Source organism: Bubalus kerabau, chromosome 16, assembly GCF_029407905.1.
Source record: "Bubalus kerabau isolate K-KA32 ecotype Philippines breed swamp buffalo chromosome 16, PCC_UOA_SB_1v2, whole genome shotgun sequence".
Taxonomy (NCBI): domain Eukaryota; kingdom Metazoa; phylum Chordata; class Mammalia; order Artiodactyla; family Bovidae; genus Bubalus; species Bubalus kerabau.
Genome location: NC_073639.1, coordinates 16,133,854 through 16,157,970, shown reverse-complemented (window position 1 = coordinate 16,157,970; position 24,117 = coordinate 16,133,854). Strand labels below are relative to the sequence as shown.

The 24,117-nt window shown below is 43.9% G+C and overlaps 1 protein-coding gene across 14 annotated transcripts in view; it reads right to left on the bottom strand.

Moving 5' to 3' along the window:
- Positions 1-1,393: 1,393 nt before the first annotated feature.
- Positions 1,394-24,117, bottom strand: part of SLC10A7 (solute carrier family 10 member 7) — a 312,501-nt gene continuing 289,777 nt past the window's right edge. For 11 of the 14 annotated variants that reach the window (XM_055550397.1, XM_055550395.1, XM_055550404.1 and 8 more), the window contains 2 exons: positions 7,328-7,473; positions 1,394-3,530 (listed from right to left, as the gene is read on the bottom strand). In XM_055550397.1, the coding sequence (XP_055406372.1) occupies positions 3,424-3,530; positions 7,328-7,473 (253 nt within the window). In that variant the 3' untranslated portion in view covers positions 1,394-3,423. Of the gene's footprint in view, positions 3,531-7,327; positions 7,474-24,117 lie in introns of those variants that run through there. The other 3 variants (XR_008703526.1, XR_008703527.1, XR_008703523.1) reach the window with 1 other exon arrangement.

The following is a 24,117-nucleotide window of genomic DNA, read 5'->3' as shown; positions in this document are numbered from 1 at the left end:
TAACTTAGTAATGGTCTATGTGTAGGTAAGAGCTCTCATAATTATGAAGGTTCTTGTCCTACCTCGTAAGGTCACAGTTTGGAAAATGATATTTTTGGGGGTTATAAATCTGAGTCAGGCATGGTGTTAGGCACAGGAGAAAAACAAACAAGGCCCATGTTGGAGGAGACAGAAATGTAAAGTGATGATTAGACAAGCAAAGGCTTTAGAAGACTTGAGGGACTCCTTCTAAGGGCGTGTCAACAGGGAGTAAGTCTAGCACTGGCTGGGCAAGCAGGAAAGCTTCCTGGAGGAGGTGACATTTCCGCCAGCCTTACAGGGAAGCCAAGACAGCAAAATAAGAACACAAAGGTATGGAATTCTGCACAAGGTGCGTGCGTGCTAAGTCGCTTCAGTCGTGTCTGACTCTGTGCGACCCTGTGGACTGTAGCCCCCCTTGCTCTTCTGTTCATGGGATTCTCGAGGCAGGAATACTCTCGAGGGTTGCCATGCCCACCTCCAGGGGATCTTCCTGACCCGGAGATTGAACCCGGGTCTCTTATGTCTCCTGCGCTGGCAGGTGGGTTCTTTACCACTAGTGCCACCTGGGAAGGCCTATCGACACCAGGTACTCACCCATAAAGATACTCCAGGTTTGGAAAGGGCATTCTGCATTCTAGGGGTCCACCTTTCTTACCCTTGAAAAAATTGACAAGGGTGGAAAAAACTCAGATCACCTATATTCTGTCCCTTCTGTTGAATATGTTTCTCTTGGTTCTCAACCCTGATGCTAAGAAAATCTCTAACCAGCAAGGGCTAACTTCTGGATTTTAACAGTATGGCATGGTGGGGGGTTACTGAGATGGATACATGGGAAGACTATGGAATTTATATCCATTTTACTACAGATAATATAAGAGGATTGGAATGAATTAAAAAAAAATCTACAGATAACTTGAAAGGCATTATGAGTGCATTTGAAACCAGGTCAAAAATAAGCCACAGGTTCTCTTGTGATTTCTGAAACATCTTTGTTTAATCATAGAATTATTTTCATCTTCCATTCATCATAAATAATCCACTTCATTACTTCACCAATCCTTTTAAAAAAATTTGGTATTTAGCATAAACACTGAACATTAGCCAGAGGTGTGTTAGTTTTAACCAGAAGAGGGAAGAATAAAAAGAACCCACAAAATTTGAAAACTTAGAAAAGAGCACAGGAAAAGATGAATATTCTCACCCATTTAAAAAATAGAATTTCATAAGAGCTATTAAAAAAATCCAGGTGGAAAAATGAGCAAACATAAATATAATGTAGTTCTTTCATAAATACACTTAGACAAAACAAATGTGTAAACCAGTGTATGGACATATTTCAAGATATGAATAATTAAATCCCAGTAAGCAGGAATTAAAAATAAAATTTGATTTTATTTTTTTGTCCTTTATGGAAAAATATGCACAGCATTTGTGTAAAAAAAGAAATAGGCATAAACATACCAATAAAGCCACCAAAATTCACTATGTAAAGATTATTTGAAAACAGAAGACACTTTTTTAAAGCAAAAGATAAAATGTTATAGCATTTTTAGTTGAATTTTATCCCATAGTCACACCTACTATAGGTGAAAGACAATAGAGGTAGATCAGTTGAGGGGAAAAAAAATCAGTATTCTAATACTAGGCTGAAGATTTTTATGATAGCTCAGACAGACAATTCCATTTACTCTGAAATTCAAAGAAGTTTGTAGAAAAAAACATAAAAACCTTTCTGTGCTGCATATGTAAGCATCAAAAATACCAAGCAAAATTGCTGTAGTTTTAGACACAAGTGAATTTCTTGACAACAGGAATTCTTGACAAATAGCCTGTTTAGCATAGATTTGTGCAGGGTCTGGCACTAGCCTTAAAACTTACACTGAGGCTAACTCTTGTGAAATTTATGAGTTTCAGTGACATTGAAATGACTCAGAAGTAACACAAGATAAGAGCTGGCAGTAACAGTAATGTAAATTTATGGTATTGGTAAAAACGGTGAGCTTCTAAGGAATGACTCTTTGTTATTGATAAAATAACAACAAAACAGCTGCTAAAGGTATGATGTGGCCTCAGTGCAACTCAGGATGCCAGTGTCATCTGTTAAATCATGAAAAGTAGAGAGGTGTGACAGAATGGTGTGCAGGAAGCAGAGAAAAAGTGTTCCCTCATTTCTATAAAGCAATGACTTCATTCTCTAACTGGGTCGTGAAAGCTCTTCCAGCCACAGCAGAAGCAACTACTGGGTAGTCCATGGCAAGCTGATGCCAATTTGGGAACTAATTGTACTTGCTGTTTTGGTTAATGAATGGTTTTGCATCTTCTGTGTCTGTTTTTCTTTCCACATAGCTAGACAGAATGTGTATATGTAACATTTGTTTGCCTCTGTGACCTTTATATTTTCATTTATTCATAACAGCAATGTGATTTAATTTTTTTAAAAAATGTTGCAAACATTTGTCAAATCTGCCAAGGAAAATTCTCATTAATAACGTTTCAAATGCCTTAAGTGTACTTGATTCAAAGATGTAACAGGCTGCTTCTGGCTAAAAGGGGAAATTTGTGCTCAGCACATCAGTGTAACAGGAAGACAATTTTGTCTCAGTTGTGGAATGTGGAATAATCCATCATTAATTTTGCCAGTCAAACTAATTGTAACATTTCAGTGTCTCACATTTGGCTTTTGGGAGTTGCCAAATGTGCTGGAAAACAGGTAAGAAAGAAATGATGGAAGAAAAAGAGAAAACATTTGAAATATAATTTGAAAAAATCCTGAAACCCAAATCCTGTAGTTTAATCTCAAAACCTCATGTACTTTGACTCATAACTCAAACATCAGGCCCTTTCTTTGAAGCAGCTTATAATAAATTTAAGACACAGAACACCACAGTCTCTTATAATGGAACTGAGGAATTTCTGTGTGGAAACTATTTGAAGGAATGTCTTAAAAAATGATATCAAGAAATGCAGATGACTTATATGCTTTTCAGCAGCTATTCAATCTATGACCCCTGCTGAGTTGATAAGGAAGAGGCATGTCACAGTTGCAGAAAAAGAAAGAATCATGTGGTAAATCAAATAAGATTTTGGAAATATTCACTGTCATGGGAAGGGCATTTTCCTGATGATGTGACCTCATTTCAAACAGTACAGTAACTAGGAGAGAGCTGTAGTGCATGGAAGATGGTACGAGGAAAACGTGTTTTTTTGTCACTTTCAACGGCTATTTTCTGCGTTAGGAAAAAAGAAAATTAAATAACTCCAAAATACTGTACCACCCCTGGCAGTAACCAACAAAGTAGGTTTTGGAAATAATGCTCTCGTCAAATACATTTTAAGGCACTTTAAACAGTTATATCGTATTTTTTTGTGTGTAAAAAAATAAAATATGCATCGCAGCAACGTTCACAAATACAAGTCTTCAGAACTGTGAGTACAATCCTGTACATATATACATGGCTGCGGAACGACCGCCTCCTTTGTTATACTGTTGGCCTCATCAATTTCACTCCCTGCAAGAAAGGAAAACATGGCGTTTAGAGCTGGACTGTATCCACGAACAATGTGAGATCATCAATTAACACCAGATAATTTATGCTACAAGGAAGAACGAGAGGCCTGCCGAGACAGCATTATACAACCCATGATCCAAACTCCTGGATCCAAACAAATTTACCTGCCCACCTCACTGGCCACAGCCTCTGGCATGTCCCCTTGCCTGGCATGGCTGCTCATCTCGTCTGCTGTGTGCTAGATGGTCCCTGTGGGTCTTAGTATTATCAGCAAAGCGGAGGAGACACTTGTGGATACCCTTACGATGGACACTTTCTATTTATTTTTGTGGCCAGATGGGATGGCTAAATAATTTTCAAGCCTTCTGGATGATTCCACATTAGCCAGTGACCTCCTGGTTTGGAGTGGTTTCTGTACAAATGGGAAAAATGAGTGGCGTTGTCCACTTTAGTCTCCCTTTTGGACATGCTTCTGTTACTCTGTAGGATAAATCCCAGAGCTTTTAAACGTTTAGAAGAAAACTTCATCCTGATTAATTTGCAGTTTACTAGGGTTGCATATTATTGATGGAATATTGGGAATTTCAAATAATTTTCTTAATTCTTTGTCAAAATTGATATCTATAAATTCTAGAGTATTGTGTATATACACATTGTTAGCCATGAGCATGAATACAAGTGGAAGTTTTCAAAGGGGAAAAAGAGTAAAAGAAAAAGGTTATTAAACCACTCCTCTAGGAACTCTGAGTGGGAAGCGACCAGCCTGGCGTGGCCCCAGCACAGAATGCGTTTGCTTACGTTTTGTTCAGTAACAAGACGAGTGAAGGTGCTGGAGCGCTACTCTCTCAGAAGTCTGGGGACCTAGGGCTCACCTTCTAAAAGCAGTCTTGTAGTGGGGGAGAGCAATTATGACAGCTTGGGATTTACATATACACACTGCTGCTGCTGCTAAGTCGCCTCAGTCGTGTCCGACTCTGTGTGACCCCATAGACGGCAGCCCACCAGGCTTCCCCGTCCCTGCGGTTCTCCAGGCAAGAACACTGGAGTGGGTTGCCATTTCCTTCTCCAATGTATGAAAGTGAAAAGGGAAAGTGAAGTCGCTCAGTGATGTCCGACTCTTCGTGACCCCATGGACTACAGCCCACCAGGCTCCTCCATCCATGGGATTTTCCAGGCAAGAGTACTGGAGTGGGGTGCCATTGCCTTCTCATATACACACTACTATATATCAAATGGATGAACAACAAGAACCTACTGTATAGCACAGGGAAACTATAGTCAATATCTTGTAATAACCACAGGGAGGCCTGGCATGCTGCAATTCATGGGGTCGCAAAGAGTTGGACACGACTGAGCGACTGAACTGAACTGAACCTATAATGGAAAAAGAATCTGAAAAAGACTACATATTCTTATATGTAATCGAATCGTGTTGCTATACACTTGAAACTAACAAAGCATTGTAAATGAACTGCAATAAATTAAATAAAACAATCTTGTGTTTCTGTTTGGAGCATCATTGTGGTGGACAAATAGACCAAGTTTCAAGTCCTAACTCTCGCACTGACTACGCTACCCATATAACTCTGGGTAAGTTGCTCAGCTCTCTGGGCCTAGTTCCCGTGTTTTCCGTGGGGACAGCAGAGCTTGCTACAAACAGTTGTAGAGAATCCCAGACTTTAGGGATAATGACAATGACTGTATCAGCTGGCTTTTGTCAAACACCTGCCACGTAACCCTCCGTAACGGTAAAGAGCAGATGTTATCATGAGTCTTAGAGTGGCAGAGACAGGTCCAGAGAAGTGAAGAAACATGGCCAGGGTCACGTGGGCAAGGTGGCAGAACGGGCAGCTGGGCTCGAGGGTCCACACTCTGAACCTGGTGAAGGCTGGACGTGCTGAGCATACGTGGAGCTTAACAGGTGGTGGCGGGGCTGTTCTGTTTTCAGGACACTTAGGACATGAAACTGAGAGACTTTATTTTCCTGGGCTTCAAAACCACTGCAGATGGTGACTACAGCCATGAAATTAAAGGATGCTTGCTCCTTGAAGAAGAAAAGCTACGACCAAACTAGACCAAAGCTATGGTTTTTCCAGTAGTCATGTATGGATGTGAGAGTTGGACTATAAAGAAAGCTGAGCGCCGAAGAATTGATGCTTTTGAACTGTGGTGTTGGAGAAGACTCTTGAGAGTCCCTTGGCCAGCAAGGAGAGCCAACCAATCAATCCTAAAGGAAATCAGTCCTGAATATTCATTGGAAAAACTGATGCTGAAACTCCAGTACTTTGGCCACTTGATGAGAAGAACTGACTCATTGGAAAAGACTCTGATGCTGGGAAAGATTGAAGGTAGGAGGAGAAGGGGACGACAGAGGATAAGATGGTTGGATGGCATCACTGACTTGAAGGACACGAGTTTGAGCAACCTCTGGGTATTGGTGATGGACAGGGAAGTCTGGCGTGCTGCAGTCCATGGGGTCGCAAAGAGTTGGACATGGCTTAGTGAGTGAACTGAACTGAAGGACATGACACAGGGGGTCTGTCACTGGCTGTCTCCTTCTCCTGGTCATCTCCTGTGACAGCTGCCACCTTGAAAGTGGGCTGAAAGTAGTCTTGCAAAGTCTGAGCCGCTGGGAAGGAGTCAGCTCTATGGGTGCCTCTGCAGTAGGTACTGCCTCTACATTTTGTATGAGTCACTCACTTTGTTTTATTTTGGTTTTTAATTTGATATATAGTTTGGGGCTTCCTGGGTGGTGCTAGAGGTAAAGAACCTTGGCCTGCCAACACAGGAGATGTAACAGATGTGGGTACAATCCCTGGGTTGGGAAGATCCCCTGGAGGAGGAAATGACAACCCACTCCAGTATTATTGCCTGGAGAATCCCATGGACAGAGGAGCCTGGAGGGCTACGGTCTACAGGGTCATAAAGAATTGGGCATGACTGAAGTGACTTAGCGCACATAATTTTATAAATCCACAAATATCAAATAAGTAAGAAGGCTTCTGAGCCGAGTGTGGTGAAATTGACATCTCTGTGTGGCCTCGTTTGCTACTGAACTCTTACTTAATTCTCAAACACATAGTTTGGCAATACAAAGAAGTTGTGAAGAGTCTGGAAAATTAAAGAGAAAGCGACTAGATAAATCCAAGTGCTATTATGTTTAGAAAAACGTGAAATCAGGACACATGTGAATGAAGAGGCGAGGCAAAGACGGTGGGCATCCGAGCGGTGGGGCACGTATATTTTGAGTATATTTACTGAACCTTTACTCCACTGTAATATGCCCTTCAACATAAGCAAATTAAAAACAGCTTTTAAAGACTGCATTTTAAGTATCATTGTGCTTTTATAACAATGTAGAACAATTGGTCCTCAACTCTCTTGTTCAAATTGAAATGGATTCAGTTCAGTTCAGTTGCTCAGGCGTGTCCGACTCTTTGCGACCCCATGAATCACAGCACGCCAGGCCTCCCTGTCCATCACCAACTCCCGGAGTTCACTCAGACTCACGTTCATTGAGTCAGTGATGCCATCCAGCCATCTCATCCTCTGTCATCCCCTTCTCCTGCCCCCAATCCCTCCCAGCATCATAGTCTTTTCCAATGAGTCAACTCGTTGCATGAGGTGGCCAAAGTACTGGAATGGATTAATGCATCATTATTACTGAATTTAGTTAAGAAAATGTGTACTCGAGAACAAGGTTATATGTGCAAATGCTAACATGTATAAATGGCTAAGATTCAGAAATAGCACTTCGATGTGACTTGGATCCAGAGAAGATCCTTCTAGAGTCTCACCTTCTGCCTTGACACCATCCAGGACTTTATTGTTGGCACGAGCACGCTTCCCAGGAGGATTTGCACCGGGTGGTAGATGAGCAAGGGGACGGATATTAAAGAGAGGTACTCGTGGCCTGCAAACACGATCTTCAGCATTGGGATTCCTGATGAACAAAGAAGACAGAAAACCCAGAGGCAAATTCAGTCTGTCATCAAACTAGACACGGGCCGTTAAAACTGGACATTGGCATGCACCATCTTTCCCCTGTGGATATTCACAGAACCAAACAGGGAATGTCTCGAATGAATCACCAAATCTTTCCATCCTCCTTTTACTATGTAAAGCTGTAAGCTCGAGAACAGATTAAAACTGCAAACGGGGTCAGTTCAAGGGCACGGGTAACTCTCACCTCCTAACAAAGAGAGGAGAGAAGACTGAGGCGTACCAGTAGAGGTTAAAAATGGATCATTTGCTTAGTAGCAAAACGCTCCACTGGTCTTTAGGGAGGCCTGCTAGACACCATTCAAAGCACCTAAGTTCACTTTGGGGCTGAAAGGATTTGATAAGATAAAGAGGAGGGTACTTTAGCCAAAGAGACAGTCATAAAGGCTTTGCCCACTCTTTTGGCCAAGAAGCTCAAAGCGCTTTAAGCAGTATTGTGTATGGCAGATGAAAATTCTAAAATCTGTGCTGAGTGATTAAACCCCACAGTGAAGGTCTTACCAGAGCTTAGGTAAATGCATACTACTACTAAATGAGTCTGCAGCTCTGCTGCACCATGGCAAAGCATGCAGAGTTTCTAAGTACCCACCTAGCAGGTGTACCTATTAAGCTTCTGTAACAGAATTCAGACTCCGGTGCTTTGACTGTTATCACCAATTGCTTTAATGTGACCCAGTCATCAGAAGATTGTGTATGCACATCAGTTCTGTCATCTGAACAGCTTTAAGAGCTGAGCTTTCTTTTTGTTTCTCTGAGACCAGCCACTGAAAAGGAACCAAGCTCCTAAACACATGCAATGATGGCCCATAAATAACGTTTTATTATAACCCGGTGAGGAAAGCTCTGCTTTTTCAATTATTTTTACCTTCTAATAAATTTCAAACCTTTATGCAAAAATGTATTTCATGGCTGCTTTCTTTTTCATAGCCTCACATATCATTGCCATAAACTGCAAACACTTAACTCTTCCCAAACAATGTCTCTCTCGACGCTCCAAATGTTTAGTCTTGCACAGTTTCTGTCTTCTCACTAATATAAAGAACAAAGGAGCTTTGTTTTTGAATGTAATATGCTTACTCCATTTATTGGATTTGAATTTGCAACATCCAATATTATGGTTCCAGAAAATTATTACAATGAGAAACGAAGAAGATCTAAACATATATTCTTCCTATTTTCGGAAAAGACTATTACTTTTTTTTTTTTTTTGGCTGCTCTGGATCTTTGTTGTGGTGCTGAGGCATGTAGGATCTTAGTTCCCTGGCCAGGGATCGAACTTGCGTCCCTGGCATTAGAAGGTGGATTCTTAACCACTGGACCACCAGGGAAATTCTCAGGAGAGGTTATTTGGCCCAAAATGATGATGTGAATGAGTTGGAGGGTGGGGTGGAGTAACCGTGGGGCACAAAGAGAGCAAATGATATAAATTTGGAAGTATTTGTTTCTAAAAGTGATCAGAGCAGGAATTTCTCACTCAAAATTCAAGGCCCATGGCTGCTGGGCTAAATCACCTGAGTTCCACTTTCTTGGCTACGCTCAGGCGGGCTCTGTGTCGTTCTTCAGTAAGCCGAAGCAAGTTCACAGCTACAGTCGCAGAGCTACCTCCCCAATAAGCAAGATGCACAAGGTATCATAATGGAAAGGACCTCAGCAGCTCGCTGTAGCGCGATGAAAAGATAACAGTAATGCTGACAATAATGTTTCTGTGTGCGGTAGGCGCTTAACTAGATGCCAGGTGCTGTCAAGGGCTCTCCCATATGAATGAAATACCTAGAGACTGGGTAACTTTCCCAAGAGGTGGGGTCTTTACTGCAATCCAGGTCCCCTGGGTTTCCAGTTCTCTGTGTCAGGCTGGGGTCAGGGCCTCTGAGGTCTTAAGACGTCCTGGGGATGGTGGCTCCATGAAGCAGAAGAGGACCTGGGCTGCAAAGAGCTCTCCGATCCAGAGTCTTTTTGGGACTCTCTCCCCTCGGGTTCCTCCCAGTAGTACGCCCGAGGCATCAGACCTTGGACTCCCCTGCTTCTCACAGGGGTGTTCCTGTGATTTCACATCAGCCAGGAGCTCAGTAACTGTGAGGCCTGTTCTCATAGCTGCAAGGGAACTCCAGATGGAAGCTGACTTCCAGAAGCTTCCAGTGTACAACTGACCTTCTACCTCCTGTGGTCCCTAGTACCAATGCATGTGAAGTTCTCTTCTGGCCTGGGGCTGGTTCTTCAGCTCTTTCATTTCATCTTCCAATATACTCCTCTGTACATATTTGCTGACGGGGTTGGGACTCTGCAAACATCACTCCTCCTCATCAGTTCATGGCTCCCTGCATGGTTCTGCTCGGAGAGGGCACCACAGGAAGTCTGGAGAAGGGGCAGGTGCCTGGGGGTTAGCCCCAGTAGATAGCCCCTTATGCCCCTCCTAGGAAGGCTGACCTTCATTTCCTCTCCAGACTTCTACTGATAGGTTCTGAGATGTCCAACTTCTTCCTTTATTCCTCCAGCTTCAGCTATTCATTGTCCCCTCTCCACTTTCCAGTTTTCCAGCTGTTTAATTGTCCCTGGGTTGATGGGCTGGTGCGTTTGCCCGACTCACCCTGGAGACACAGACCTTCTCTCCCTCAGCCTGGCACCCCAGCCATCCACCTCAAGAGAGGGTTCTACCATGACTGGCAGCTGCTGTAGCCATTTGTCAAACAAAGCAGGGATTTCCCTTCACCACTTTGTGAGCCTGCAATACCTTCTGGTTCACTGTTTATTTATTTGGCTGTGCCAGATCTCACTTGTGACACATGGGATCTACAATCTTCACTGCAGCTTGCAGGATCTTTAGATGAGGCATGTGAGATCTAGTTCCCTAACCAGGGATCAAACTTAGGCCCCTGGCACTGGAAGCGTGGCGTCTTAGCCCCTGGGCCACCAGTGAAGTCTCTCATTCTTGTTAATTGTTCATCAGATTTCCTATCGCCACTCTTCCTGGTGACTGTTAAAAATATGATTGAAAATAAAATCAGAGAGGAAAACTTGGCTTCCGAAGATGAGGGTCAGGTCCCTCTGCTTGTCTTGTCACCCTCTAAGGGTGGATTTGCGACAGGCTAGTCCCTGCACGAGGGGACCGAGACTCCAGAGCCAAGCTCTTTGTTTTGGGAACCTTTCTGTCGCCTTGGTCTGGAATGCTCCCTTCCTTCTCCGTCATCCGATGAGTCACTTTCCTTTCAAATCATGTAAAATATCATGTATGAAATGAGTTGCCAGTCCAGGTTCGATGCACGATACTGGATGCTTGGGGCTAGTGCACTGGGATGACCCAGAGGGATGGTATGGGGAGGGAGGAGGGAGGAGGGTTCAGGATGGGGAACACATGTATACCTGTGGCGGATTCATTTTGATATTTGGCAAAACTAATACAATTATGTAAAGTTTAAAAATAAAATTAAAAAAAAATCATTAGTGTCTTTGCAGTCTCCTCTGGGTCTCAGTCTTTCTTTCCCATGCCTTCCTTCAGTTTCTCCCTGTCTGCCCTTCTGGCCCCAAATCAGTAGCTTCTGCTTAGCGCCTTTTCATTTTCTCAAGAGTCAGAGTAGAAAGAGAAGCTGGGAGAGGTGCATGAGGGGAGGAGAATTAACTTCTCCACGCCCGAGTGGTCCAGGCAGTGGCCACGATCGCTTGGAAGCAGTGAGTTTATGATCTCTGTTCTAGGGCCTCCTGGCTGGGTTTCCAGCACTGTCAGGATGAACACTGGAAATGCAATAGAGAGATTCCCAGCACCTGCCGCTGCATTTCCCACCCTGCGATTTCTGTCACCTGGCCATGAATTTGGCAAAACTTGATCTTCAAGTCAAATCAGAGAACATGGGCTAGATCTCCTTTTCCAGAAGCCCATGTAATGCACCGCCCTTTCATCCTCTTCACCCAGCCTTTTAATAGCTCACCCCATCACTCACTCATTCATTCAATGAGCACTCGCTGAACAGATTAACTACAGCATGTGACAAAGCCTCACTAAGGAGGCTCAGCAGCCACTGGGTGACCACTCATACCTCCTCCCCGTAACCTTCCTTCAGGGCACGGTGGGCCTCACCTGTGCCCCCGCACTCTCCCCAAACCGGGCTCTCTGCCTTCAGGCTTGTCTTGTGCAGGGTATTTTCCAGTCAGGAGCCAGACTGAGTACAAACCCCTCTACAGCTCACCACCCCGCCCCGCGACTCCCGCTGTGCTCCAGCCACCGAGAGCGCAGTACCCTCTCCTTCTAGCTCTGCCCCTCCTCCAGGCTCAAGAGGTCTCGCCTCTTGATCTTTGCCAATGAGCTTTTTTTTTTTTTTTGCTCAGAATTCTTGTCACCCACTTCTTGACCTGCCCAACCTTTAAGCCCTCAGTTCCCAAGCTTGCCTCCTCAGGGAAGTCATCCTTATTGTCGCAAGCCTCCTTTCTGCTCTAGGCTTACCCAAATGAGGTGCATTCCAGCCTGGCATTTGCTGCATTTATTATTACTGCTTGCTTCGTGTGTGTGTGTGGATGTGTTTGACCCTTACTAAGCTGTGGGCTTTTTAGGGTCAGCTACTGTTTCGCCTTCATCTCTGAGCATCTTAGTGCTCAGAAGGAGAATGCTGAAGGATTGGAATTGTGCTAATCCAGACCCCATCATCAAGTTACTGTGTAGACTATCACTCCATTTTCACTCCATTCATTAACTAGGGAGAGAAGAAAAGGGGCAATAATTTCAAAAAACCAAACAAACTTACTCGAAAGAGTTTTCTTTTTCAAGTAAAATTTAAATATAGGACTCTTTTCATCTTGCGATCACTGCAGTAATATAAATGAAGCAAATTAATTTTAATGCTCCCAGGTACTGATTCTGTGTCACTGTGGTTGACAGGATCCGACTAGACTATATGAGATGGCGTTTGACTTTATGGAAGTGAACACCACGCGCGCATTTACAATTTTACAGGGACTTTAAGCTGTCATGCTGAAAAATGTTTATAAAACATTAATCAAAAAATGCCTCTTTAATACAATGCATTGTCTGAAAGATGTTAGAAGGCGCATATTGTAAATGGATTCTTTTTCTGACTAAAGTAATTTCCACCAGAAGCATTTCCCCACTGCTCTACAAGTACACTGTGTGGAGAGATAAAGAGCACTTTCTCAGCACATTACTACCTGCTCCAAACACTTGGGAAATCACTAATGTAGAGCATGCCATATTTCCATGTCACACATGACACATTCGTCTAAAATTATCCAACAGACTTTGACACTGCGGCATATTCCATAAGCAGAGCTTTCAACTGACATCTGCCAAGTAAGAACTTCAAGTGCGAGCTTTCTTCTTCTAACAAGCAAGTAAGGAGTTTCTTTTATCCTATACCCAGGATGGGAAGGATAATATATACCAGAACAAGTGGGGTTTTCTTTCCCCTATTTTGAACATGTTTATTTTATGTTCTCTGAATTAGAAAATTCCCTTTGTATCAGCGTTCTAAGTTTTAACAGTTACCTCTTTCTATTGGATGGATGGTTTTTAAATTTTTCCTGAGAAATACTTTTTTTTTCCCCTCTAGGTTAAATATGGACCTTTATATAGAAGGCTGCTCTATTACTTAAAATATAAAACCCATTTACTGGGACTTCCCTGGTGGCCCCCTGGCTAGGATCCCTCGCTCCACTGCAGGGGGCCTGGGTTCTATCCCTGGTGGGGGAGCTAGATTCCATATGTTGCAACTAATAGTTCGCATGCCACAGCTAAAAACTGGCATGGCCAAATAAAAATAAAACCCATCTACTTTACGTAATTGTTCCGAGTTTACTTGCAGATGCATGACGCTCTCACCATCTACTCATTCTTTCATTCCATCCACCCATCATGCATTCAAAAAATACTTTCTGGGCTTCTGCTATATGTGAGTTACTACTTCTAGTGCTGAGGACATAAAGAGAAATAACACAGACCAGATCCTTGCCTTCTTGGGACCTGCTTTCTGTAGCTTTTGCCCGGATCACCTTGGCTTCCCTTCTGAGTGCAGGGCTAGCATATGCTTACCTGGTTTCTACAGCTCAGAGTCTGGGGCTCATCTTTGACTAACTCCATCTGTCTGTTGACTTGTAGATCAAGTCACCAAGTTCTGGACAGTCTTTTTTCCATCTAGCGCTGTCCTTCTCCCTCAGTCTTCACGGCCACCTTCCTAATTCAGTTCCTCATAAAATCAAGCCAAATGACTCTGGGCCTCCTGACAGAACCCCCTGTCTTCAGACTCTTCCTTTCATCAATCCTACAAACCACAGCCAGATTAATCTTCCTAAGACCCACATTAATTAAAGCCAAGACCCTGCTCAAGAATTACAATGACTTTCCAGCGCCCATTCATCAAGTCCTCTATCCTTTAACGTCAATAGAGAAGGATTATGACACTGCCATTTTGTAAGGGCTTTGCTTGCATTATCTCATTTAATCCTTACAACAGCCCTAAGAAGCAAGTGGCGATTTCCCTGATGAAACGCAAGGCAACTGAGGGTTAGAATGACCTGCCTAACATCATACATTGGTTAGGCGGTAGAGGCAGAATTAGACAACGGTTCACTTTTTATTTTTAACCTTATTTTTTTTATTGGAGTATAATTGCTTTCCAATGTTGTGTTGGTTTCTGCTGTAAAACAAAGTGAATCAGCTCTATGTGTACATAGATCCCCTCCCTCTTGGGCCTCTCTCCTACCCCCTCACCCCACCGCTCTGGGGCATCACTGGGCACTGAGCTGAGCTCCCTGTGCTGCATGGCAGCTTCCCACTAGCTAGCTGTTTTACACACAGTAGCGCATATATGTCAACGCTCCTCTCTATTTCGTCCGCCCTCCTTCCCTGCTGTGTCCACATGTTTGTTCTCTACATCATCTCCCAGTTGCCAATTGCTGTCACTGGCTCAGGCCTAGCACGTGTCTTTGTGAACGCTGAGCCCCCGCCTAGATCTTGTCCTTTCTTTCTGGGTGACTAAATTCTATGGGTTCTTGCAGGCTCATCTTTACATTTTCCTCCACTGTGAAGGTGGGCTTCCTACTGATTTCTTCTTCTTTTGAAGAATGAAGCCTCTCTTCTGAGTTGTGTTAGGGGACCCATTGACTGACACCACCCATCCTGGCCAGGCAAGATAGTAACCACTTACATGAGTTATTTTACAACAGGAGTTCCTGGAACTAACAAACTACCACCTACCAGAAGAATTCAGGAAAGGTCAAAAGGAGAGAAGAGACTCCAGTCCATATGTTCTAACAATCTTCCAGAATCCTCCTCACTGCAATCCATCTTGGCTAAGCCATACGTGCACCACCAGGAAGGACCCCGAGTCAGAATGATTGGCTACAGACAACCCAGAAACTAACCGCATCACCATAAAACCCGAGACTCTGAGCCACGTGGCAGAGCAGTCGCCCTGGGTTCCCTTACCCTCCTGCTCTCTGCCTGGGCGCCCCTACCCAGTAAAGTCTTTGCTTTGTCGGCACGTGTGTCTCACTGGACAACTCACTTCTGAGTGTTAGACAAGAGCCCACTCTTGGGCCCTGGAAGGGGTCCCCTTTCTTGCAACAATTGCATCCCATAAATTTAGCATTTGCTTATGATGCCATGACTTTCTTTTGTACAAGTTTTGTTTCCCTCTGAACATTGGCAAAGTCCCTTAATCTCCTGCAGTGTTTGAGCACAGGTGCGTGCGCGTGTGCTCAGTCAGGTCCAGCTCTTTGCAACCCTATGGACGGTACACTGCAAGGCTCCTCTGTCCATGGGATTTTCTAGGCAAGAACCCTGGAGTGTGGTGCCATTTCCTTCTCCTGGGGATTTTCCCAACCCAGGGATTGAACCAGCATCTCCTGCCTCTCCTGTATTGCAGGCAGATTCTTTACTGCTGAGCCCCCACTCAATACATGAATGATCGATTATTTAAGAACAGAGGATGAAGCAATGTTTCCCATCGAAAAAGCCTGAACAAGAACAAATACTAGTTGCTTTACTGAACTATAAAGAGAATCATTTACACATTCCTCCAGGAGGAGGTTGTATTTCACAGGAGAAATATATATTTGATATGGTAGCAAGGAGAGAAACTGAATGACCACAGAACCCAAACTTTGAAATGAGCATTGAGTTGTGGAGTAGGAGAGGAAATATATTGAAAAATGTCCTTTGTGTCTTTTGAACTTACTTCACTTACTTTCCCACTTCCCTAAGAGAGAGTATACTCCAATCACCTGGATCATTTCCTGTCTCTCAGAGATTCACTCACCTGAATTCACTTGACTTGTTTTCCATTTAAATGCTTTCTCAGACTTTCCAAGGAGTTTTGAAGAGAGCTGCAGGCGAATCTGGAATCCAGTTGCTTGGCTCTCTAGTTGTCATGGAGATGTCCCACTTTTGTTCTCTTTGTTCTTAGTTAGAACCATCCATAATTTTACTCTTCAAATGTCCTACACATTGTTATTTGAATTCTATCTCTTCCTTGTGAATCGCTCAGCTTAAAAACCCATGTTTGCCTTTAAGAGTCACTGGGATACATGGTCTCCCCATTATAATGTAATCCAAGAAGGCCACTCTTTTTCCAGCATCACTAAATGCTAGTCTGGGTCCTCCTCTCCAACACACACACACACACACACACACACACATACACACACACACACACATTTTCTCTTCAGAGACAAATGCTCACAGAAAGTCAAACTTGTTGATGCTGATTTATTCCAACCACTAAAGTGAAAGTGAAAGTGAAGTCGCTCAGTTGTGTCTGACTCTCTGCAACCTCATGGACTATAGCCTACCAGGCTCCTCCATCCACGGAATTTTCCAGGCAAGAGTACTGGAATGGGTTGCCATTTCCTTCTCCAGAGGATCTTCCCGACCCAGGGATCAAACCTGGGTCTCCTGCATTGCAGCCAGATGCTTTACCATCTGAGCCACCAACAAAGGGGCAATTATGTGCCATTTATAGAACATGAAATGATGATTCCAAAACACAATAGTTTTAGAATTTGATTAGAAAAGACTTTCAGGATTATCCTAAAGTAAGCTAATTTTCAGTTAACATAGCTGTTGCTTCATACAGAGGTTTATAATTTATTATGTCCAGTAGCCTACAGGAGGCGGTACAGTGTAGCTGTTAGGAAGGCTGATACAAGACACAAGAGAGCCCTGGGTGGAATCCCACGCCTACCACTTATCACCCTGTTACTCTCATCGGGCAAGTGACTGAACCTCAGTTTTCACGTCTGTAAAATGTACCTACTTTGTAGGTTTTTTCCCCCTTAATAACCAGAAATGAAACAGTACACAATGTCTGGTAAGCAGTAAGTCTTCAGACACTATTCCAGGTGTGGTAAATAATTCTTGCCTAGAAAATCCCATGGACAGAGAAGCCTTGAACCAGCCCCACCCGGAGCCCCTGCCTTCATGGAGCTCATGTTCTCACTCACTGACCCAGGAGAGACGACAGAGCGCTGGGCCAGAGCAAACACCACCCAACCAGCGTCACGGCACACGGCACTGCGGAAGCACAGCACTGCCATCTAGGACAAAAGCTGACGGGCAAAACGGGTGCAGTAAGCATCTGGGTTATTCTAATTTTTGTCTCTCTTTTAGAGTGAGTAAAAAGAATGGCAACCCACTTCCAGGTTGGTGGGTATGGCTTGGCCTGCCGTCCGTCATAGAGAGGCTCACCAGATTAGTCAAGAGTCATCCTGAGGTGTGGCTTGTGAGAGCAGGTGAGGTTTAGTCTGCAAAGCCCTCAGCATTACATTATGCTCCTGGCTTGCCTAGGATGTCCCCTGAAACTCATTCTGGAACATTCTAAAGGCTAGCAAGTCCACCTCCTGCAGATTCCCTTAGGAAGGCAGACAGGATGTCATGGATTATGTGACTTGCTGTCATTCACGCCCATCTAAATGACTGGTCTTTTGCTCAAATTCTCCAAAATATTTTATTTTGGTATTTATTCATTTTTATTTATTTGGCTACACTGGGTTTTAGTTGTGGCACTTGGGATCTTCAATCTTTGCTGCGGGATCTTTGGTTGTGGCATGTGGGATCTAGTTCCTGAGCAGGGATCAAACTCGGGCTCCCTGCATTAGGAGCATGGAATCTTAGCCACTGGACCACCAGGCAAGTCCCTTTAAGGTATTTCGACACTGGGCTGCCCTTCCCTTGCTGATGATTTACATTTTATGTGCTTCCCTGTTCTTTTCCTATCATTCCATCTGTAACTGAAAACTGCCATTTAACTGGTGTGACTTCACCATCAGGACTTCCTTAAGATTTCTTTTTTTAATGTGGACCACAGCTAAAGTCTTTATTGAATTTGTTACAATGTTGCTTATATTGTTTATGTCATGGTGTTTTGGCTCTGAGGCGTGTGGGATCTTCATTCCCTGGTCAGAGATGGAACCCATGTCCCTGCATTGGAAGGCGAGGTCTTAGTCACTGGATCACCAGGGAAGTCCCATCACCATCAGGACTTCTGTTGTTGCTTCCTGAACCATAGAAGAAAAGATTTTGTCCTTCATGTAGAAGGAGATATCTAAAATGATGTACAACTAAATAATATATGCAAATAAGAGCTCTCTAGTTTTCTCAGCATCCCAGAGATGGGTTCAGGGAATCCACGTATTTGAGGGCATTTCCAAACCACTGAACACAAATGCGACATCAGCAGCAGCTAGGGGATGGCTAACAACCCCCTTGGCTAGACCTTTGACAGAAAAACAGGACAATCTTATACCAGTTTCACAGGTAAGTACAAGTGGAATTTTAATTCCCAACCTCTGAGGCCTGAAAAGCATCCTATGGTTATCTCTGTAGATGGCATACAAGACCGAAAGGGACATGTGGAAATCCACACAGGGAGTTTTGGCCACGTGCTTCAACTGACTGGACCCAAACATCCCGTCTACAGTCTTTACAGGGCTCTCCTACCACCCTCCCCTTGACACTTAGGAAGACTCAGAGTTCCGTTTCTTTTCATCTAGTCAGCTGTTATTTAGCTATGTTAAGTGTAAGTTGATGTTTTTGTTAAACTTTCCTAGTTCCTTTACTGAACTATAAAGAGAATCATTTACATATTCTTCCAGGAGAAGGTTGTATTTCATAGGAGAAATATATATTTGGTATGTTCATTGGAAGGACTGATGTTGAAGCTGAAACTCCAATACTTTGGCCACTTGATGCGAAGAACTGACTCATTTGAAAAGACCCTGATGCTGGGAAAGAGTGAAGGCAGGAGGAGAAGGGGACAGACGACAGAGGATGAGATGGCTGGATGGCATCACCGACTCAATGGACATGAGTTTGACTAAACTCTGGGAGTTGGTGATGGACAAGGAGGCCTGGCGTGCTGCAGTCCTTGGGTCTGCAAAAGAGTCAGACACGACTGAGCGACTGAACTGAATTGAACTGAAGTGTAAGTCGACGTGTAAGTGTAAGTTTTTGTTAAACTTTCCTAGTTGTTTTACTGAACTATAAAGAGAATCATTTACACAATCCTCCAGGTGAAGGTTGTAATTCATAGGAAAAATATATATTTGGTATGGTAGGAAGGAGAGAAACTGGACTAACCATGGAACCCAAACTTTGAAATGAGTATTGAGTTGTGGAGTAGGAGAGGAAATACATTGAAAAATGTCCTTTGTGTCTTTTGAACTTATTTCACTTAATTTCCTACTTCCCTGTAGATGGCATACAAGAGATCTATCCTTCACATTTCAAAACCAGAATTCAAACATATAACATTTTATATATTATAAAACATACACTATGTAAGTGTTAGTTGCTCAGTCATGTCTGACTCTTTGTGACCCAACGGACTGTAGCCCACCAGGCTCCTCTGTCCATGGGATTCTCCAGGCAAGAAGAATACTGTGTGGGTTGCCATTCCCCTCCCCAGGGGATCTTCCTGACCCAGGGATCAAACCCGATCTCCTGCATTGAGGGTGGATTCTTTACTGTCTGAGCCACCAGGGAAGCCCTATAAAATATATACTATAATTTTAAATAAAAATACACCTCCCTTTATCCAGAAGGGAGACTTAGGCCTAGAAGAACAGGAAAATGACCAAATACAAGGGTACAAACTGAAAGTCCGAGGCCATTACTAAGAGAGAGGAACAATCTCTCCAGTAATTTTATTCATCCCATCTCTGGGAGGACTTCAGAAGCAGTATCTGGAGTTCACGGACTTTTTGGCCTTTATTTGTATGTTGGCAGGTGGAATACAGACTGCAGAAAAATCATTATTGGGTTGGCCAAGCAAGTTTGTTCAGTTTTTTCCATTACATTGTATGGAAAAACCCAAATGACTATTTTGGCCAACCCAATACACAGGGCTTACTCTGGGTCAGGCAGACGATATTCTGCGTGTGCCAACATCAGCTTATTCACTCTTCATATCCATCACTTCATGGGAAATAGGTGGGGAAACAGTGGAAACAGTGTCAGACTTTATTTTTGGGGGCTCCAAAATCACTGCAGATGGTGATTGCAGCCATGAAACTAAAAGACGCTTACTCCTTGGAAGGAAAGTTATTACCAACCCAGATAGCATACTCAAAAGCAGAGACATGACTTTGCCAACAAAGGTCCGTCTAGTCAAGGCTATGGTTTTTCCAGTAGTCATGTATGGATGTGAGAGTTGGACTGTGAAGAAAGCTGAGTGCCGAAGAATTGATGCTTTTGAACTGTGGTGTTGGAGAAGACTCTTGAGAGTCTCTTGGACTGCAAGGAGATCCAACCAGTCCAATCTAAAGGAGATCGGTCCTGGGTGTTCTTTGGAAGGAATGATGCTAAAGCTGAAACTCCAGTACTTTGGCCACCTCATGTGAAGAGTTGACTCATTGGAAAAGACTCTGATGCTGGGAGGGATTGGGGGCAGGAGGAGAAGGGGACGACAGAGGATGAGATGGCTGGATGGCATCACTGACTTGATGGACGTGAGTCTGAGTGAACTCCGGGAGTTGGTGATGGACAGGGAGGCCTGGCGTGCTGCGATTCATGGGGTCGCAAAGAGTCGGACAGGACTGAGCGATTGAACTGAACTGAACTGAACTGAACTGAACTGAATGTCTATAATGTGAGTAAGGCTACTGTGATTATCTCCACTTTTCAGATGAGAAAACAGAGGCCGCAGATGAGTAAAAATCTTCCCAAGGCTATGCACAGTGAGCGACAGGGTATAGCTGGGATGTGAGCACAGGCAGACTGGTCCCCAGTTCTGTGTCCTCCACCACCCTACATGCCTAAAATGGTGATCTGGAAGAGCACCCAGGAACCGGGAAGAAAGACATGTTTGATGATATTAACACAGAATAATGGAGGGTGAAAAACCCAAGGAAAAGAGCATTTACACAAGAAAGGTCTGCAAAGAAGAGAGAGATTCCTTTTGACAGAGGAGCTTAGAGAACCAGCCTTTACTCACTTTGAATAAAAGTTGGTCGATGACCATTTTCTGACCATTTCCAAGCCCAATCGGAAAAGGAAAGACTATATTTTAGCTTTCAATCACCTGGGCTGTAATCCTACCCCTTTGCTGAAAGTTTTATGTAAATAAAGATGCAAGAAAAGACCCAAATGAGCAGCTGGTGTTATTTCTGTTTTGAAACGGGTATGTTCTGATTGGAAAAGATGTTTAATGAATGGCCTGAGCCGGCTCACCAGATGCTGACAATGAAACATTTAACTCTACCAATAGAAGGTTTCAGCCTCGGAAGATTAGGTACACCCTCACCTGTCTGACAGCATTGTAGGAGTAATTAGCAGACAGGGAATTCAAGAATGTATTAGAGAGCTGAAGTCGTGGAGGCTTCATTCAGATGCCGGCGATAGCTTCCGGGAGGGGTCACCATATTCATAGAGACAGGTGGGAAGGAAGTAGTGGGAGCTTACTTTTTTCCCTTTCTGGGCTGTGAAGGAAGAGCCATTTGTCTTCTAAAGAGAAAAATGTGCCTAATGTTCACAATCACAGGATGTGAAACCTCAAAAATAGAATGAGAATTTCACATGACAAAAATAACATAGGGTCATCGGAAGAGATGTAACATGGTCACCAACATAGAACTGGCCCCATCTGATTGGCTCTGGGAAGCTATGCCTAGTTTTACAGATTTTTTTAATATATGTTTTTATATAATGAAGAAAAACACTTGGAACATTTTAAGTGTGAGCCAATGAGAAGGCAATGGCAACCCACTCCAGTACTCTTGCCTGGAAAGTCCCATGGACGGAAGAGCCTGGTGGGCTGCAGTCCATGGGGTCACTAAGGGTCGGCCATGACTGAGTGACTTCACTTTCACTTTTCACTTTCATGCACTGGAGAAGGAAAGGGCAATCCACTCCAGTGTTCTTGCCTGGAGAATCCCAGGGACGGTGGGGCCTGGTGGGCGGCCATCTATGGGGTCGCACAGAGTCGGACACGACTGAAGCGACTTAGCAGCAGCAGCAATGAGAGGTTGATGTATATGACAGGCACTTTCACATTCTGCCACAGCTTCCAACACCCTAAATTTAGTTTTCCCTAAGATCTCGCATTGATAATCTTTTTAATGGACAGAGGAACTTCCAGAAGGCGTCCAAATCGTAGTTAAGCGGTAAATGTGAGCAAACAGTGACCCAAATGCACCCAGACTTTTTGTTTTGTTTTGCTATTAATCACCCTCTGCTGGTAATTTCCTTTTTGACACTACCATGTTTATGATAAACATAGGCCTCAGAAGAGACGTCTTCTGACACAAAAGAACAAGGCAGTTCTGATTGGGATGAGAAATCAGAGTTATTTATCTGCTGACTCACATATCTGTAGTTAAACTTGGCTAGAAAATTTTTTGCTAACCTAAACCTACTTCTGCCCTTCATCTATTTCAATGACTGGGGAGCCAAGACCTCATTCACAAGACTTTTAGACAGAGGAAGAAAACCCTGGAAACCATTTCTGGAAATAATGTTGTTTTTTAATCCCCTCAGTTTTCTTTAAACTCTGAATGCTTAACTTAGATATCTAATCACAGCACAAAGAATTGTGGTTTTCACAGATCAGCATAAACACACGGTCAGTTTTATTAGCAAATGAACAGGTGAAATCCTTTCTGGAACACAGTGGAGCATACCTGTGCACAAATAGAGGAAGTGGTCAAAGGCAGTGGTTTTCAGTGCCAGCTGGTCGTTAGAATCTCCCAGGTAGCTGTAAAACCTGTGATACCTGGGTCTATCCTGAGAGATTCGGAGGAAATAGGTCTGGGGAGGGTCCGGGCAGTTTTGCAATGATCCCAGGTGATTCCCTGGTGGCTCAGATGGTTCAGAATCTGCCTATAGGAGACCTAGGTTTGATCCTTGGGTCAGGAAAACCTCATGGAGGACGGAATGGTAACCCACTCCAGTGTTCTCGCCTGGAGAATCCCACAGACAGAGGAGCCTAGCGGGCTACAGTCCATGGAGTTGCAAAGAGTCGGACATGACTGAGCAACCCACAGGTGACTCTGATGAGTCAGGCTGAGAAGCGGGTCTGGTAGTAAGGGAGAGCAAGAGGGTTCTGGGGGTGTCTGGAGACAGACTGGTGGTCGCTGTGTGCTGGCTTTGCCATTTTCTTCACTGTGTAAACTGAAGTGAGTTGCTTGACCTCTCTGAGGCTTGGTTTTCTACCCTGGGCAGTGGGATCAATAATAACCACTGTGCAGGGCTTTTGTGAAGATCCAATGAGATAATAAGGCAATTCATGTGCCTGAAACAGTGCCTGGTCTGCAGGGGGTAATCATAGGACTTCATGCCTACTTTCTGATTTAATGGTCACCTCAACCTTATGAAATGTGAGGAAGATAGAGGCTAGCCGGTTTGGACGTCTATATGTCTGGCTGATTTTGAATTACATATCATTTTACTCTCCAAGTAATTTCATAGCCTCCCTAACCTCTGGAGTGCCTCAGGGCCAGTGCTCAGAGCCCTTTTTTGCTCTGTCTACCCTTTCTGTAGTGATCTCATTCAGCCTGATGGCTTAGTTCAAGATGAACACTCCAGCCTGGACCAGAATTCTAGGCTCACAAAGCTGGCTCTCCTTTGGATGTTGAAAAGACATCTCAAACTTAGCACATTCAAGATGGAACTCTTGATCTGCCCCACATCCGTCTTCCATGGGTAAAATCTGTATCTAATCCAGTCTAGTAAATGGCAATTCCACCCTTCTAGTCCCCTGGAGGCCAAATCCCTCGGAATCATCTTTAATTTCCTTCTCTTACATACACATCCAATTTGTCAGCAGATCCCAGTGGTTTGGCATTCAAAATACCACCAGAGCTTCTCACCACTCCTCCACTATTACCTTTAATCACTCCACCCTGAGCCTTCATCTGGATGAAAGGCTCTTGACTGGCTTTCCTGTTTCTCCCTGGTGCACCCTGCCCCCCGGCCAAGCCCAGTCCTTATTTAACACAGCAGCCAAAGTGGAAGCTGCATCATGTCACTCAAACCTCTCAAGGGTCCCCTTTGCCTTCTGTGTAGAAGGCAGTTTTCACGACAGGTCGAGGAGGTCTTACACTACACCCATCCTCCCTTTCAGCATCCTCCCCTTCCTTCTCACACTTTCCA